This window comes from Sycon ciliatum, chromosome 8 (genome assembly GCF_964019385.1).
Source record: "Sycon ciliatum chromosome 8, ocSycCili1.1, whole genome shotgun sequence".
NCBI lineage: Eukaryota > Metazoa > Porifera > Calcarea > Leucosolenida > Sycettidae > Sycon > Sycon ciliatum.
The window spans coordinates 6,270,226-6,289,748 of NC_088650.1; the positions used below are offsets into that span (position 1 = coordinate 6,270,226).

At 46.3% G+C, this 19,523-nt stretch overlaps 1 protein-coding gene across 1 annotated transcript; it reads left to right on the forward strand.

Moving 5' to 3' along the window:
• Nucleotides 1–2,005: 2,005 nt before the first annotated feature.
• Nucleotides 2,006–17,812, forward strand: LOC135823512 (transcription factor RFX4-like). The gene is made up of 11 exons (XM_065336355.1): nt 2,006–2,620; nt 9,881–10,172; nt 10,489–10,549; nt 11,301–11,424; nt 13,110–13,171; nt 14,098–14,212; nt 15,330–15,512; nt 16,281–16,394; nt 16,834–16,883; nt 17,172–17,272; nt 17,670–17,812. Exons 1-11 carry the CDS (start codon nt 2,585–2,587, stop codon nt 17,810–17,812), a joined length of 1,281 nt encoding a protein of 426 aa, XP_065192427.1. The 5' UTR covers nt 2,006–2,584.
• Nucleotides 17,813–19,523: the final 1,711 nt, after the last annotated feature.

Genomic DNA, 19,523 nt, shown 5'->3' on the forward strand with positions numbered 1-19,523 from the left:
TCGTTATGGATGAGTATTCGTTCGTTTGTGAAATAGAATATTCGTTGCAGCCCTAGTTACGATTGCCCGCGCAGTATTAATTTTTCCTATACGGGCGTCTTGGACAATCCTTAGATTTGATCGCAGTAGGAAGGTGAGTTAAATTGAAAGTTAACTTTTAAACTCTCCTTTCACATTCACTCAATCTCTCTCATTCTCTTTCTCATTCTCTCTCTATATATCTATCTATCTATCTATCTAGCTATCTACATGTACCTCTCTCTTTCTCACTCTCTCTCTCTCTCATCAGCTCTCTCTCTCTCCCTCCCTCCGTCCCTCTCTCTTTCTCACTCTCTCTCTCTCTCTCTCTCTCTCTCTCATCAGCTCTCTCTCTCTCCCTCCCTCCGTCCTCTCTCTCTCTCTCTCTCTCATCAGCTCTCTCTCCCTCCCTCCCTCTCCCTCTCCCTCTCTCTCTCTCTCTCTCTCTCTCTCTCTCTCTCTCTCTCTCTCTCTCTCTCTCTCTCTCTCTCTCTCTCTCTCTCTCTCATCAGCTCTCTCTCCCTCCCTCCGTCCCTCTCTCTCTCTCTCTCTCTCTCTCTCTCTCTCTCTCTCTCTCTCTCTCTCTCTCTCTCTTTCTCTCTTTCTCTCCTTCGCACTCTCTCACTCTCGTACTCTCTCTCTCTCTCTCTCTCTCTCTCTCTCTCTCTCTTTCTCTCACTCACTCACTCACTGAGTAACTCACTAACACGCAGTGACTCACTCACTGATCCCCCTTTCGTTTAGCTGCATGGTATCTGTGTTCGTTTTGGTTCTGGAGAAGTAAATGCACCGTAAACCGGTCTATACCACTGGCCACTTTACTGCAAGTACAATGCACTCCAGTCGGCTAGTGGAGGCGTGACGATTACGCTGGCCAGGCCTTTTGAGAGTAGAAGTCTAGTAGAAATGTATCAATAAGCACGAGGCGAGAAAAGTGGGCAAGCAATGGATCTAACCAAGAGCACATAACCACTCGAGGTACATACAACCACCTCCTTGGTGTTATGTAATCTCGCTATAATCTAAAGGTGACAGGATTTCGGGGGTTGGCAACTTCGATCCAAACAAAAAGTGGAGATTTTATCTGCTTCACGCTAATAGATTCCCCTTCCGCCTGAATGAGAAAAGGAAGAAAAACTAGGGGCAAAGGACAAATGAGACCAACATTCACCTAAGCATCCTCTTCGCATATCTCGAGCCAAAGCAAAGGCTCCGACTTGGTCAGGAAGATTTGTTGAAAGGGATAACCATGATAACTTGTAGGTTCGACGGAGGCTGTGTTCTTTTTTTTAAGCTAAGACCCAAGGACACTCGTACAGAAGCAGAATTTACGCTTGAAGGCCCCCTGCGGCCCTGCTGAGTAACAGGAAGCCTTTACGTGCTTAGTGCGATGGGCTGCAGTGGGAACCGGGTACTTGGCTCGCTTCATCGGCCAACTGTATGGCCATGACACAACAGATTGGAACTAAAACGTGTGCAGTGAAAGTAACACGTTAGCTTGGTGTACATGTTCATGTGCACACGACGTTCATGTGTCATGCACGTCCATAGCTAGCATTTGCCAATTGGCTTTGGCTTCGATCATATGGGAGATCAGGGTGTACATAATAATTATGCATGGGTCTAGTTCGTAGTACAAAGTGTACAGGTCACCTTCTCCGATAGTGATGCACTATGTGGTTATACGGCATTGCTGCTCCATGCCCATGGAGTTGCCATGCAGCGGCGAGCGGAGTAAATCCTTTGCCCCTGTCAGGGACAAGAATCATGAAGTCGATGAGTATGCCGAGATGGAGATCACTAATCCGCACACTATACGTACATGTCCATGTCCCATCACCGATGCTACTACTAGTACTACATCTAGGTCTGTGCACACACATCCAATTACATGTAGATACTCATAGTCGAAAATAATAGAATACCGCGCGGGTACACCTAAGCAAAGTGTTCATTATGTCCCTGGCATTGGCCGTTAGATTTCTCCGGCCAGACAGTATTACGCGCTGTTGCGCGATTTTTACGTGCGCACATAAGCGAAACATCGACCGAGCGACCCGTGCGGACGTCTGCAAGCAGTGAAACATTGCTGAGAGCATCATTGGACGGAACGCACCGGCAAGACAGCGAGTCAAGCGATTATCGCGCTGATCTGCTGACAGTTGCGGCTCTGATGAGCTGACCATTTCTCTTTGCGCGGCCCAGCGGGAATTCACAAGGGTGGGTTGAAGGGCTGAACACCAAGATCAGAAGTTGTTGTGGATTGCACGCTGGTGGGCCATCGAATTGAAGACCGTGGTGTGTATGCGTGTGTGGATGGGTGCAGATCGGTGTGCGGAACGGTTCAAAAGTTCCCTTGCAGTTGGGATATTAGCGATTCCGTTCGCAGCTTGTAAGCAACCGCAGGTTCAGTTTCAGTTTCTATCGCAGTGTGTGTGACCAGCGGCAGCTGCATCAGAAATCCATATCCGGAATTTGAACGACAACAGTGCTTGCTGATTGATTGCTAATTCGAAGAGGAAAGCTTTCTGATTCCCACATGGATATCGCTACTGTCGAGTAGGCAATGACGTCTTCCGCTTTCCTCATCCCCAGAGATTCGGTAAGTGCGACGGAATTTGATCTCGCCGTGTGAATACGTCTGCGCGTGTGCGCGAGTGTATGTGTTGCGTATGTGAGTATCGAGTCCAGGCTCCATGAAACTACATGTATAAGTAGCTCCAGTAACTTGCCAAAGCATTGCCTCGTTTTGTGAGTAGCTACATATACTAGCTAGCTAGTCTGGGTACGTGTCTATTGAATACATTCTCTGCAAGCGGAGATGATGAAGTAGTCATTGAAGTAAGCAACGGCCAGCCATAGATTAGAGTTAGACCAATGAATGGCAGAAACACGGACTGTGGCGGGACGACACGACTAAAACACTAAACGGAAAGTAAAGAAAAGAGTTATGTTACGAGTACATCAAATTACCGTACGATCCGCGAGGGAACCTGACCCGCTACGGCTGTGTACGAGTCGTATTGTCCAGGATAAAATTATTTTTGTAAACATTTGTCATCCACCATCGTTGTGCTTTTGAAATGTATACTTGTCTTACTACATGTACATGTACATGTACATAGCGAATATCCGGAATTTGGGTAACTTGTGTGTCGTCAGACGAATTTCTCCATAAAGTGGTGAAAACCGCCACTGCGTTCAAACGTCCGAAACCCTACTACTTTACGCTGATGCCACCTCCATGGGTGGACAATTGCACGTAATCCACGATCCGCGGCCTGCTTCATGTATTCCCAACTCCATACGACCACGCTCCAGTATGGCACCCTTTTACGGACGTCTCCAGCAAACGACTGAAATCATAACGTGTTAGTACATGCACATGATGTAGACATAGATTGTAGAATGATGGAAACCCTCCGCTTCTCAACACATGGTACCTGTATGTAATTTCGACCTTACACAAAGCGTCAAGCATGGGATGGCCGACACCCTTTGAATGTCCAAGTGGCTGATAAGATGACTCCGGAGCGGAGGGAGCTTAGACAAATCACTAGAGCAAAGTCAAGAAAGTCGTGAAAGAATTTCCAATCCAGAAGGGCTTATATTTTATTCGTAAGAAGAAAAGAGGACCAAAGAGCTACAAGTTACCCTATAATATCCACTAACACCACCAATTACTTTACAATCAGCTCATGCGATAACATCGCACGACACTGACCGACGGTGCTGATGTTCAGCTTTCCAGCTTGGAAGGTTCTAAGTTATAGAAATAATAACATATGAGGGGAAGGTTTTTTTAACGTTTCTTCGCTCCTGTTCGGGTTGTTCAGACTTCGGAAATGAAAATTATATCCCCAAACGATAGGTGTACCAATATTATGATATCATCATTTATTCAATATCCGTTCTATCACACTTATCAACCGTCCTTATTGGCGTCACGCCATCGTGGGATAAAAGAATAATTATTATCATTCCATCCCAAACAGTTGGGAGAATAATCGTGTGACTGTCCAATTAATTCCGACTGGCGACTGGTGTGTCAGAAGTGGGTTCATGACGATACTAGTATGTACTAGTATGTGACACTGGTCGGCCCTCCATGGTGCAGCGGATGTCTCAGCTCGCGGTGGGCTACCTTTCAAGGTTGTGGACAGAGTTCTTGTTGCTAGTCTTAAAAGTAACGCTTCAAGGTTTGTGGCAGTGAAGTCAGGTCTGCGAACCGCGCGGACAGGCCCCTGAGAAGAATGCTCTTAGTACGTGAACTGGATACTAGCACGCCTGGATGGTTTATATGGATCGAGACATTCTACCTACATTGTAATCGTATTAGGAATGGGGGGGGGGCAATACAATCCCGTTTTATAAAATCTGTGCCCTTTTCGAAGCATTTTACGATCAATATTACTGGTACCCCACCAAAGGACATGTGATTTGTATTATAATAAATCGCTGCATCGCACTGATGAAAAGGATTCGTGCACAATGTCTCCGTTCGTCGTGACTCTCTGTGCTCCTGGGCAAGTGTCGTCAGGTATACACGTACATGTACACCTACATGTACGTGATTGTATAATACTAGTATTATGTGCATGCTGCTCTTTCACACGCGCGCCCCTTGCAATACCGGCATGCTAATACTTCGCGTGATGCTGCATAATCAATTGGTATTAGGCGGCCACTGGCAGGCCACCAAATTTCAAAATACCTGTTTGCAACGCGATGAAACAGTGCTTGCAACGCTGATGACACTCCCATTCCCGTCAAATGCCCTCTGGTCGTGATCAAGCACTATAATAATTATACCCACCGTTATCGACTCACGTAGGATATCCCACCGATAGGCGATGGGCTTTGGGAAGTCCTGAAATCGCGTCTTCCATATTATCCATACCGTGTTTCCGCGCATATAAAGCCATGGCGTTATATCCGAATATAAGGCCACCCTCACTTATAAAGCCATGGCGTTATAAGTGAACAAAATTCAATGTGGAGGAAGTAGCATCTGGCGTTAAAGGTGAGTTCAATTCTTTCAGTGAACCTACAGCAGCGGTGATTCTCCCTGCATGTACCCATCCCCACTGTCACATGCCATACCGCCACCACACCTTCACACAAGGTTGTATGCCACCTTGTACACAATAGGTTCACAATTTGAAATTTTCAGGGAAAATTGAAAAAACATGGATGCTCGACATGAAAGTGCAACGGCACCATACGAGTACTCGAAGTTCATACTCTGCCGTTTTTGCATGTACGCGTCTCTCACTTTTAGCGCCATGGCGTTAAAACCGAGGCTATTTTCTCCCAAAATTTGGTCCAAAACAGCGATGTTTCGCCTATATTGAACGCCATGGCTTTATATGCGCGGAAATACGGTACAAATGGGGAGAGGAGTGGGATTCTCATTTCTGTCTACGCATGACTACACACCGATGGTGGGCAAAGCAATCGTCTACTTAGGTGGTGCTCGGATTCGCCATTCTTGCCATATTTCCGAAGCGGCAGCCGTGGCGGAAATAGGCCGTTTTCAGTTTGTAGATCTGAGGACCCGATTTGTCCCAGCGTTGCTGCTGACGACGGGTAGATGGGTTCACGCATGCATAATCACCAGCCCGCCGTGCGTGACGATCCCATCGTGGGAACAGGTATTTGACAAGTAGCCCGTGTTGATCACAGCCAGTTGCAGGAACTAAAGTTACGTGTTACGTGTCAGCTTCGCCACGCTCGCCCCACCGCATCTTGTACAGGCCCGACATCATCGAGAGAACATTGTTGTAAACGTTGCTCGTTCATATTTAAATTCTCAAAAAACAATTTGCTAAGGTCTCGGGGGAAATGAAGGGTTAAACCCGTTCTACGGAGCTGCGGGCGAAATTGTCGGTTACATTGGCCGGACGCCGTCTCTGATGTGACGGCCTGCAAATCGCTGCCGAACTCTGCATGACATTGACTAGCGCCGCTACATTGAAGCTTCACCGCCTGGTACGGCAAGGTTTCCTCGTGCCTCGCCCATGAAAATATGTTGCAAACTGCAAAGTAATGTTTCAAGACGCGTACATGAATACATGTGCAGGTTGTAGACAGCTGAGCGTACTGGCAAAGACATGGCGTGAAGCTAGTCGAGGGAGCCCTGCACAAGCCCGTAGTGGTGTAGACGGCAGGAGCGGGAAACGACGAGCATCCATGCGTCTCCTACACGACTTTTGTTCGATGCGACCAAGTAATAGTTCTCCTTCCGGGAAGACGATAACAGAATGCTCCACGCTGACATTCTTCCTAAGTTACTAACATGTGAATGTTCGCAATGCAGCCTCTTACCGTCGCAGCTCCTGCTCACTTGCCCATACTTTTCCAGTGGGTAACGCCAAGTCAGGTTCAGCAACACACGTAGGACGTCAGCCGACAACAACAACAAAACCTACAATTAAGCCTATCAAAATACTTCGTTCCCAACTCCCTCAAACGTATGTGATTTGTACGAAAACATCTGACCCTCGACCAATGTTTTTGGCAATTGGTTTCTATGCCTAAATAAGTTGAGCGCAGTCCATCTAATCACAGTCTCCGGTGGATAAACCACGTGACTAATCTCCGATCTCTTCACCAAGTGTCTAAACTTATTGGTATAACCAAAATAGGCTCTATTGAAATCCTGGTTGTACTTTCCACTGGATCGGTTGTGGTACGGCTCTCCTTGAATTTTGGTGCCTGACTCGATGATTGCACCTTTGACAGGGAGACTTCTGGTCGGTTCAGTTAGTACACGGGCACTTCGTGTCCATTACGCATCTAACTACGTCTTGAAACCTTATTTAAGTTATGGTCTTGTCGCCACTGGTTTCTTACTGTGCGGCTGTATTTGCATTGAGCGGATACTGGTATGTAGATCTACAATCACCGTGTGACATTCAGAGCTAGGTGTGGTAAGTTAGTTGTTGTTCGCAGTGATTTGAACCAGGGCCGGAGTTGTGAACGCTTTCACGACTTCCTGATTTGAACATTAGAGCTAGAGTTGCAACCTTGAAGACATGATGAAATCAGTTCACGAGTACAAAACCGAGCGCAGCTACATGTAGCCATGTCTAGTCGTGCTGCCAGTATGCAGTCCACGGCCGTGCCAGTTGTCGCTTTGCAGCGTGCTAGTCACAGGGTACCACTGCAGGAGATGGTAGTCACAGGGTACCACTGCAGGAGATGGTCGAATATCAAGTTTAAAACCTAGAGCGACAACAGGCACAACAGGCAATCTCACCGCCATGAATTCCCCTCATTGGCCAATATCAACAATAAAATTTCCTCGCGTCTCTCTCTCTCTCTCTCTCTCTCTCTTTCTCTCTCTCTCTCTCTCTCTCTCTCTCTCTCTCTCTCTCTCTCTCTCTCTCTCTCTCTCTCTCTCTCTCTCTTTTTCTCCCTCTCTGGCGTTTCCACCTATCCCTTGCCCCCTGTTCATGACATTAGCCGGTTAGCCGAATCGGGTCATGGTACTGCTTCGATATCTTCTCCACTAACGAATCGTCCCGGCTCATGATTAACATCTTACTGGAAGAATCCAGGCTCGGCCAAAACTTGGTGATGCCCATAAGAGGAAGAACCCAGCGAAACGGACCAAGGCCCTCCGCCGGCTCCGGTTACAAGTGACACTCGCCCTCTGCCCACGCGGTCAGCCGCGTGCTTGTCTTTCGATAATTGACAGGGTGCATGCGGAGAGCATTTCCCGTTGGTCTTTTTTCTGTAGTCTGTAGGACAACAGGAGGGTCCATACCACAAGCGCAATGTAGTTTATCGTCTTGTTCAAGACGTTATTCCAGCGCCCACATGGCATATTTTTCAAAATATCAGCAATGCCATCCAGTGACGTGATAGAAGCCTGGCCCTAAATCAAATCACACGGAACGTAATTGTGGTCCAGTATAGTAGCGACGCAAACCAACCTGATCTGAGCGGAGGTCAGTGTCGCTCCCTTTGCGATCCCCCCCCCCCCCCCCTCCCAGCCCGCGCCCAGTCATTCTGTAGCTAACACACCAGGACGGTCAGTCGTTCCTATTTGTTACAGCATCTCAAGACTCAGAGGAAACACCAGCCAATGTGAAGAGAGTGAGTGATAGCCAACCACGGCCATACATGTAAGACACTAAAGGTTAGGAGGGTACACGAATGAGTAGCAACAGCAACAACAACTCCGTAAAGAAAGAGAATGTCAGTAGTCAATCAAGAGCAACAGAGATGCAAAGGACGTGTGGATAGATAATGAGCTACTAGTACATTGTATATGTATGTGGTAGTAAATGTATTAGGGATGGCATGGTATTCTCTGTGTACAACTCTATCACTATCAGTCGGTGGTGGCTTGTGGTGTCCTCGCACAGAACAATGGCACTCTTTGTGAGCAGGAGATGCAGCACAATCGGCATAATGCATCTGGACGATTGACTAAGTCAATTGCTGAACGCTGTAACCGGTCGCCTTCATTCGTCTTACAATCGGTGAATGAAGCGATGTACATGTACATGACCAATGCACATCATTATTATTATCACGTGCAGTACATACATGTCATGTAGCTTGTGTGGTGCGGTCGTCATGGTCACGGAGCACGCGCCATGCCACAGTATGGATACTCACTATCAAAGAGTAGATCTACTATTGTAGAAGCAGTGCAACAATAAAACAACAAGCAAGAGCGCGTGAAAACAAAGCCAAGTTGATACTATACTAGTGGTCAATGATGACATTGTCTCTCCTTGAATTATTAATTTCATTGTTAGTCCCCTTGAAAGTCATTGTCACATTGTGTTCAGTACAACGAGCCGTCCTGAGTGATGAGTGATGAGAGTTGCATTTCCATCAATGTCCATCGGGTGGGAAAAGGTCTTATTTCAGCCCTGTTTGTTTCCTGCAATATTATTCCACTGCTTCATTCCTCGTGTATGCAGCTATTGCAGGTACATGTAGTTTTAAACGTACACACCATGCAGTCCACGCAGCCATGCAAGCAAGAAAACACTCCTCTAGTCTATCAGACGTGTTCTTTCCTTTCTCATCCAGATAGGATATCACAGGACAGTGGATGATGGAAAACCCGTTTTAAGTCGGCTATTCCTTTTTGTGTTTCTACCCCAGCAGTTTGCTCGCAAATAACACAGGCTTTCGTAACGCAAACACGCAACGTTGGTGTGCTTTCCCTCGCACCTTTCCTCCCGACTTGACACTTGGCAGACTCACGACTGCCGTTCAGAGCACACGAGAAGTCCATCGAACCATCCACTCAGTAAATCGTTAAAAAAACAAATTCACCACTCCCTTCTCATTACACATGGACTGTAACACTAACACACATCATCCGTTGAGCTTGAGTAGGCTGGGTGGGGGGGGGGAAGAAACTTGTGCCGCAGAAACTCTATGGCGCTCCGGCAGACCCTGCATCAAAAGTACATGCATACCATATTAGTCACGATGTCATTTCAGTCAAACTCCAGCTCCACTTCCAGCGCGAAAATACATCGACTCTAACTACAGAAAGCATGCAGCAGCGCTAGCGTGATTTACCGCATACATGTGCAATAATATCGACGGAATAATAATTACAGCGATCAAAAGGAAGTATTTGAAATTTGAATCTTAGTGGCGAGACCTGGATTTGTTTCTACGGGTAACCCTTCTGAAATGACAACCATGGCGTTCCAAGGAGACGATGCTTACCGTTCTGAAATTGAATCCGGCATCGAGGACATAGCTGTTTCGTTCCCAAGGGCAGAACAAGCTGGAATAGCCAGAAAACGATCTGAAAACCTAAATCTCGTTATCGTGATCTCTCATACCCGCCTGTTTCACGTTCCATAATTATTTCATCCAGATTGCTTGCTCCTCGTCCACTCAGCCAGGCCCTTCCGTTGGATCGTCGATGTTTACATTTGACGGGCCTGACATGGAGTCCCCGCCAAACTCCGACAGTAGTTCCGGCTGCAATCCCGAAGAGTTGGCAGCCGCCGCCTGCGACAACCTTGCGGCCAGCGAGGAGGCAAGCAGTGCGCCGGACACGGAGGCGGGAACGAGCGTACCGGCAGGCAGTGAGTCATCCGAGCCGGCATCAACGAAGGCCACGACAGCACCACCAACAGCCAGCACCAACAAATCAAAACAAAAAGGTAAGCCTGTGGCGTAGATCTACGTGGCGTAGGTCTGTAGGGGCAAGCTACATGTACATGTACGTGCTGTGTCTGCTGCTGCGTAACCGTTGTAGTTTTCCTTGGCACATGGTCGCTGACCCCTGTACTGTATCATGGATGCATTTAGGTGATTCACACTGTGTCTTTCATTCCTGGGTATCCCCGGTGCATCGGCTGGAAACGGTGGCCGGAAGCGGCTGCTGTCAATTTACTGTTCGTAAAGTCTTGCCTCAGTTTCCATCGCATAGAACAAACGCCTGTATGAAATTGATGTTGTTTTCTTTTGCTGGAACAGGAAAATCCTTCAGCAGAGCCAGCACATCCAAGTCTGAAGCAATCAACCTTACCTTGCAATGGTATGTGCCAAGTAAAGAGCCCTGGCCGCATAATATTGATGCGCTGATAGCAAGACCACATGCAGACCTTCAGTATTCTATGAGAGCTGGCCCTTGAGATATTGAGAAAACAGTTATATTATCGTGTACAGTCATGAAGTTGAAGACACCACTACAGCTGTACTTATGGTTGATAAATATGTTGGTAAAGACACACATCAAGCACGGTCCAAACACCCATTAAGGGGCCACAGAGGCTATTGTTGTAATTGCTCTTAATGCGGCTTATGTCACCATTACAATAATTATTGTGAGTTACGAAGTCTGAAGAAAATGTTGAACGGTCTCTGCTGGGATGACGGCTACACCTTAGCTCAGTGGTTAGAGCATCGCTGGCTACAAGCGAGGGTCCGTGGTTCGTGTCCTGGTGGTGACAGTAATTTTTTGCTTCAGACTTTTCCCGTTTTGTGTCTTTCCCTCAAACCAGTGAATATTACAATAAGTATTACTTCTATTGTACTGATTAGTTTCCTTTCAGTCTAGCTGTACCCACCTGACGAGAAGAGGGTGAAAGAACTGGTACAAATATCTGAAACATTACCCGTGATCAAGGAGCCTAAAGTTACAACCGGAACAAAAAGAGCTCATGATTTGCCGTCTTGACATCTGTGGTGGGGATGCAAGGTCTTAGCTTATGTGTGATTGCAGTGGCAGGCTGAGCTGTAACAATGTGTCAACAAACAGCATGGGTGACTGTGTTTATTTGCTGCAGGCTGAGCGATAACTACGAGCAAATTGAGGGCATGTGCTTGCCCCGCAGTGTTCTCTATACTCACTATCTAGACTTCTGCAAGAGCTCTGGATTGACGCCTGTCAGTGCTGCCAGCTTTGGAAAGGTAATTCACATCCAAGTCCTACACTTTCAGTAAAAAAATTGATCAATGATTTCTGCTGGGGCAAAATGGTTGAAGCAGGAGCAGCCTGTGAAACAATCTTTCACATGAGACGGTGAGTACATATAGTTGAAAAGGCCACGGCATGCATCAGGACACTATGGTAAGATGATGGACAGGGCACAATCTTGTCTGTGACACTCATATGCACTGACACATTGGCTGAGTGGCCTGCATGCAAGCTCCCCCACCACTGGTAGTCTCCCATGGTAGCATGGGAATAGCACCTGTGCCAAGGATTCCTGCGCTCGAGCCACTGGGACTGGGCGACCGACCGGCTGTAGGGACTCGGCGTGGTGGTTTTCTGGACGTTACTGTGAGAGAGTGAGTCTGTGCACAAATATTATGTATGATTACGCGTCTGCGTGAATGTGCACGTGTGTGTCTGTGTGTACGTGTGTGTGTGTGTGTGTGTGTGTGTGTGTGGTGTGTGTGTGGTGTGGTGTGTGTATGTGTGTGCGTGTGTGTGTGTGTGTGTGTGGTGTGTGTGTATGTGTGTGTGCGTGTGTGCGTGCGTGCGAGCACGTGTGTGTGTGTGCGCGCGCATGTGTGTGTGTGGGGGTGGGTGCACATGGTTGGTATGTGGTGTTTATGTGAGCGTATGATAATAATCTCTTCAATAAAATTAATATCTCTATTTCAAGATTACCCAAGGCCGGTGAACGCCCTATCAGGTTGATCTCCTATTTGAACATGCGCATATGTGTGTGTATGATGTGCCCTAGCTCACTTTTAATTATTATATTATTATTATGTTATACACGTAGATCATGTCCATGATGCCTTTCCTCTGCGCAGGTCCACCGCACTATTGTTTTTAAGATTAACATCATTATTACTTCTGCATATGCATTACATACTATGATCATGCTGGCTTCATCCCTTATCTCCTAAGCTACCCCCCCCCCCCCCCCCCCCCCGGTGCGTCTGCCCAGTGTTGACTCCGAGACCCACGGTCGGACGAGCTGCCCAGGCCTCACCACCACTGCCGTTTCCGTGCTGCCTTCTCGATACATACGTATGTACACTGTATATCATGTGCACATTCACATGTCTGAAGGTTTGTGGTTTTTCAATAAAAAAAAAAAATAAATAAAAAAATAAATAAAGCAATGCGTTTGGCATTCTCATGATCCTCAGGAATTCGGCTGGCGAATCATATTCAGATGTCCTGCTCATAAGATCTGTGGAGAGTGATTCTTTGAACTTCTTACCAGTGAGGAGGAAGCAAGGGGTTTAGCAAACAACGCAACAGCTAGTTCATAGCATATATCTCCGTGTGTGTATAAGCATTTGGCAGTGTGCTTCATTGTTTGCTCTCAGTATCCCTTCAACACCACATCCCCTACCCATGTTGAGCATACAGAGAATTTAAATCCTATGTAGGTTCAACACTGCATGTTGGACTATTTAGAATGTCCCTTGGCAGTTGGCACAGAGGGTGGTGGTGTCCCTATGGATGAAGCTAACTTAGCCTCCAGCCGAGTCTAATGTGAACCGTGATTTTTTGGTGGGCACAGTGTGCAAAACATTCTTGCTGCATCCAGCAGAAAACAAGCTGATAACCGAATACCCATGGAAAGTAAACTGCTGCTGGTTTTTTTATGGTTCATTTTCTTCTCTCACAGGTTATTCGTCAGAAGTTCCCAAATTTGACAACACGGAGACTGGGCACGAGAGGCCAATCAAAGTAAGCTGCGTACTCGTCTATACTGAAAACAACTCTTCAACTTGCGGGAATTGAAAATCATACTGAAAACCACTCTTGAATTTCCCTGAATTGAAAGTCATGCTGAAAACAACTCTTGAATTTCCCACCTGATCATTGTGCGTTAAACATCAGGAGCCTGCTACAATGTAGATTATTGCCACTCTGTTTGGACGCAAAGTAGTTGATAAATGGTGAAGAAGCCATAGCAGCATTTGGTAGAAATGAATATGAGCTTCTTATCATGCCTAGCCTAGCAATTCAAGAGGTGGCCTCGCAAAACACATGCAGGTCTCCTCAAAGATAACTGATGCTTGTGACCTGTCTTTCCAAGAGGCGACATACTGCTATAAAGGTAAACATAGTGCAGGCACTAATGATGAATGTAGTATGTGGGGTCGCATGCTCCTCTTCGTGGGCTGGGAACTTTCGCAAGACAACAGCAACTAAAGTGCATGCTTTGTACGTTGTATATGTAGACTCGGGTGGAGAGCCAAGGATTAATTTTTAAGAAGAACGAGGAGCAAAGAGCTAGAGTTAGGTGTAGAGCGTCAGTACCGTTGGTCAGTGTCGTGCAATGTTATCGCATGAGCTGATTGTAAAGTAACTGGTGGTGTTAGTGGACATTATAGTGTAACTTGTAGCTCTTTGGTCCTCTTTGTATAGTAAAAACTGTAACTAAAGACCTCCGTGACTAGCGACCAGCCTGGTACTACAGACCACTTCACCCGGCAAGGACGGTCTCACATTCATATATGGTTTTGCAGTGCAAACCTCTAACTAAGGACTAACTGCCACTAAAGACCGCTTTCCCTGGCCCCAAGGGGTGTATGGTCGTTAGTCACAGGATTAACTGTACTTTGTTCTTGGTATTACTAATTTACGTATTGAATTGCTGTTTCCCTCAGGTATCATTACTATGGGATAGGTATCAAGGAAACATCTCCCTATTACAACACGGTGTATTCTCGCAAAGGCCTGACACGCTTCTCTGCTACCTCTGGTAACACAACGCGGAGGGAGGTAAGAGCATAGACTGTTCAATGACACCACTGTGCATGTTACTGCAGTCTAGTGGCTATTATCGTTATACTTTTATTAGCACTTTTGCAATGTTAGCGGGTTGAATACTTTGCTTGTGGCATTCAGGACAATAAATAGAGGTGAAAGTTGGCACCGAGATCCCGAGTTCGAGTACTCTGAATTTCTCCGATGGAATATTCGAGTATTCTTCAGCCCCTAAAAATTGCACACCAAGGGCCTTAAAATCACATGATACAATCCTGATTGAACGGAGTACGAGTAGCGGTCATTTTTCTCGGGTATATTGGTTGGGGTATTTGGGCTCTCTCTACTCGTGAACAAATGTTCACCACACAGTCTGCACATCAATATCTGCCGACTGCTGCTCTGAAACTGCAGATTTCTGTCGTAAATGCATGTACCAGGTATGAACGAGTACTCTGATTTATTCCGATTACGATTATTTTTGAAAAACCGAGCGAGTACTTGAGTATTCGGTATAATTGTTTCACCCCTAGTACCCCTAGTAGTTCCCTTCGGGAACGGATACGATAATTTACTTTTTACTTTACTGACATACATGTACATCCGCCAACGCCCTTCACAGCTGAGACTTTCAGCTTGTGCTTGTCTTGGTTGCGCTCACCTACCCCTCCTTATGTTTTTTCTATAACTCAGAACCTTCCAAGTTAGAAGGCTGTTGGAATGCAAGATGTGCTAGAGCTGGTTGCCAGTTAGGTGTACAGTCAACTTCGCTTATAACGACACTCGGCGGGACATCAAAAAGGTGTCCTTATTCGCGAAGTGTCGTTATACCCGAAGTCTCATTATATGTATTACAGTGGTATGGGACTTTGCTCTGGGCATGGAAATTCTGCCGTTATTCGCGAATTGTCGTTATATCCGCAGTCGTTATTAGCGAAGTTGACTGTAGAACGTCAGTACCGTTGGTCAGTGTCGTGCAATGTTATCGCATGAGCTGATTGTAAAGTAGCTGGTGGTGTTAGTGGATATTATAGCGTAACTTGTAGCTCTTTGGTCCTCATTTCTTCTTATACATTATTCCTTGGCTCTCCACCCGCGTCTAATTATTGTATTGTTGTTTTCTATTCTCCAGTATGGAAACTCACTCTACTCCCCATCGTCCAAGAGCGGAACCCTTCTTCCCGAATTTCCCAGCATCAAGACTGTGCAGTTTAGTAGCAGCGTGGTAGCGGCCAAGGTCGAGACGTTCCTGGTTATGTACCGGACGCACTGCCAGCGGATACTCGACACGGTGGTGCGAGCGTACTTCCTGGAGGTGAGAGAAAGAGAATAGAGAGGTGTAAGATGCACGTTATGTCTGACGTGACGCGAAAGTTCAGCTCGCGTTATTTGGCTAGCGCGTTGAAAAACAACGCGAGTGACCTGCAGCTCACGTCGAAATTTGGAGTTTTACGCCGAATTTTACGTGAAATTGCGCGTCACGTCAGAAATAACGTGCATCTTAACCTCTCTAGATACAGTCATGTTGAATTTGTCCCATTCAACTCCCTCAAATATGTTGCCACATGCAAAGACTCCACTGTAGCCATCCACTATATCCATACACCTTCACAGCACTCTCCAAGCGGTCTCTGGGCTACACCAGTCACTGGAATAGATAAAAGTCATCTGAATCCCACTGATTGCCATAGGCCAGAGACCGTTTGGAGAACTCTCTCAAACTACGTATGAATAGGTTTGACTTTATTTAGAATAGTAGAATAGTCTGATTGGTCTCCCATCATGCCCTCCTAGCGTACTACGAGTAGCAGTGACACAATTCCTACCTATACATGCTTAGATATCCACCATTCCATCACTCTATTGAACACCAGTATGATCACATTTGCTTTCATGCGGATATCCAAAGTTTAGTGACTTACATACTCGGATGGTGAGCCGAGGAAGTACTAAATGGAAACGGGGAAAACTTGTGCCCCACTATGTTCCATGTTTCCATTTAGCAACTTAACCTTGTCACAATCCGAGATTACAATGCGATGGTTTTATCAAATGCCTCGCTCTGCCTCCCATCTCATTGCAGGTTCAGGATTTTCTGATGCACTTCTGGCGGGGCATGCCAGCGCACCTGGTCTCTCTGATGGCATCGCCAGCCATCGTTGAGCTGGTGGCTATGTGTGACATCATCACATACCAGGTAGGTGTGACATCATCACATACCAAGTACTATAGTAGTAGGTATGACATCATCTGTGAAATGTTTTGCAGGAGTCAAAACTGAACCAGATTCAGCTACTTGTATAATCCATTTGCGCTAAAGCTGTTTGAATTACTGGAACACAATTGCAATGCCTTTGTAACATAATTCAGCCGGCGTCACTATTCGGTGTAGAGTGTAAGTTTAACTAGATGGGAATGTGAAGAACGATACCAGTACACTAAACTGGGATACATTGTATCTGAAGCAGGCGCTCTTTGTTCGTCTTTGACGTAGTCCAGACATAAGACAAGCATCATCAGCAGTCTTGCACAGTTTCTGGGGGTTAGCTTGTGCATCGTCCAGAACTGATAATGATTAATACTGGTTGTGTCAGCTAATTATCATGGCTGTTTATGAATCTGTTTGTTGTCTGCAGGCAGTGATGGAAGTACTAATCCCGTCCAATCTTCAGCCGTTGCCTGAAAGGTAAATGCAATTGGCCGATCAATGCGATCATGTGATGCATCCCGCTCACATATTATTATGCAGGTGATGTGCGTGTGATAGTCTTTACTAGGATTTTGCCTTAAACCACTCATCTCCGCTCAATTTATCACATTGTGTGGGGTCAATAAATTTTAAAACTTAGTTCATTTTCACCTGAGCTGGATGATGTTCTCACCATGAGGGTTATTTTGAAGTCTCAAAAAACGAATTTGCCGTAGTAGTTCATCAGCGCATTTCCTGACGATGTTTTCTTGCGTGTCACTGCAGCTTGAGCCAGGACATTCGTGAGTTTTCGCGCCAGCTACCGTGTTGGCTGGGCCAAGCAATGGCAGAGCTCCCGGAAGGACTTCAAGGCCGTAAACTGGAGGGTACGTGATGTACCCAGCTCCTGTGGGTTTGGTAACGGGAGGGGAACATGGATGCAGCGAATGGGATTTTTCGGTCTTTAATAACCACTTAGTGGTGGATTTGATCTACTCACCTCTCACCGCTTTAGGAGCTACATCTGTGTTTTGATCCTTCGGGATGATGGCGTTCCTACAGATGCGGAAAACTCAGTCAAACAGAGTATAACGCATACCGTGAATTTTGTTGGCGTGGTAACTGAAGTTTCATGTCTGAATCGATCACATTTCTGATGGTGAATGTAACTTGTCCAAACTCTATGTTGAAAGTGATTTTCTCTGGATTAGCATACGGTTTGCAGCACTGATCGAATTGACCGTTGACATGTGTCCCTTGATCTTTGTTTGTTATCATGTACAGTTTCCAGGAATTTCTGCAGAATGCTACGTCGGCAAACATCCCTGGTTCACCTTGCACAGGTAAGCTACACCATACTCAAACGTTCTGTTTGTACTAGCAGAGTGTTATGGGTAAAGTCAGATTTCACAACATTGGCTTTATAATAATAATAATAATATCTTTATTAGGATGACCCAGAGGCTTGTCGCCTATCAAGGGGTTCACCGCTTTGAAGGATGTACATGTACACGTATGAGCTAAAGTGAAAGTAGTGAAAAGTTGTGCAGCGGGAATGCGTTGGGGAGCACACGGGGGGGGGGGGGTTATGTACATGGCGTAGGCATACCGGAGAGCAAAGCACTATGTTTGCAAGTGAGTTTGCGAAGCTCATTCTTGAAAACAATAATGGATGGTTCTGCAGTTAGTCTTGGTGGGAGGCAGTTCCATAAGAGGGAGGTTTGGAAGAGAAACAACGATTTTGATGTGGTCTTTGCTTTAGGGAGAATAATTTTGTTAGGGCGTCTCGCACTCTGCGTGATATTGAAATGGAATGAAGCTAGGCAACGTCGATACTTGAAAATAAATTTGTGCATGGTAACCAAGCTTAAAAACTGCCTGCGGTAAAGAAGGGATTCAATGTTAGCTTTTTTATTAAGATCCTGCTTGGGTGTATTAAAGTCGATTTGGATTTTGCGTTTCCTAAGGTAGGATCTTGCAAACCTGGCCTGGACTCTATCCAGCTCACTCAAGTCGCTTGAACGAAGACGAAATGACCACACTACGACGCTATACTCAATCACAGGTCTAACATAGCACTTGTAGAGGAGCATCATGGCCTGCGGTGTAAGACGATGTGCCATGTGACAAAGTAGGCTTACTCTCTGCTTGAATTTGCGACTGATGTCAAGGTAGTGTTGACGGAAGTTTAGGTCTGCACTGAAGCGAACTCCCAGATGTTTGAGGATGTCAATACTGGGAAGAGGTAGACCCTCCATAGTGTAGGTGGCAGATGTTGGTGCTGGTGACGATGCTGCCGCTGGCTTATAACGGAAGCTTAAAATAGAAGTTTTTGAGGGCGAAAACTCTCCGCCTCTTTCCCTGGCCCAGTTTTGACATGCATGAATGTCCGCTTGGATACCAGGACTTGACAGAGAGCCTTTGTACGGCAAAAGTAGAGTGACATCATCCGCAAACAAGAAGGTGTGCGAATGATGTATGGCTTCTGGTAGGTCATTAATGTAGATCACGAACAGTAGAGGAGACAGATGCGATCCCTGGGGAACACCACAGTTGGTGACTTTGGGCACTGACATGCATGACTCAATCTTCACGGCTATGCTTCGATCCTGCAAATAACTCTTAGTCCAGGCAGTGACTTTATGGTCCGAGAAGTTGCTGACTTGACGGAGGAGAGTTGAGTGGCTTACTCTGTCAAATGCCTTGCAGAAATCTAGCGAGACGAGGTCGAAGTTCAGACGCTCATCAATGTAGTCGGCCATTTGCTGGGTAAGTATAATAAGCTGGTCTGTCGCAGACTTCTCCTTCACGTACGCGTATTGTTGACTGCATATCTTCTGTTTTATTGTTAGGTAAGCCTGGAGTTGTTTCGCTACTATTTTTTCAAAGAGTTTTGCTATACAGGGGAGGAGGGATATTGGGCGGTAGTTCGTAGGGTGAGTTGGGCAACCTTTCTCCTTGTACACTGGGATAATCGTGGCCATCTTCCAAGCGGAAGGGAACTCGCCTTGCTCAAGACTGTAGTTGAATAGTTTAGCCAGAGGTACACACAGGATGTCTGCACAGCGGCTGAGGACGGCATTTGATAGGTAACTGTCAGCAGATGATTTGTGCACAGACAATGTTCTTGCAGCTTCA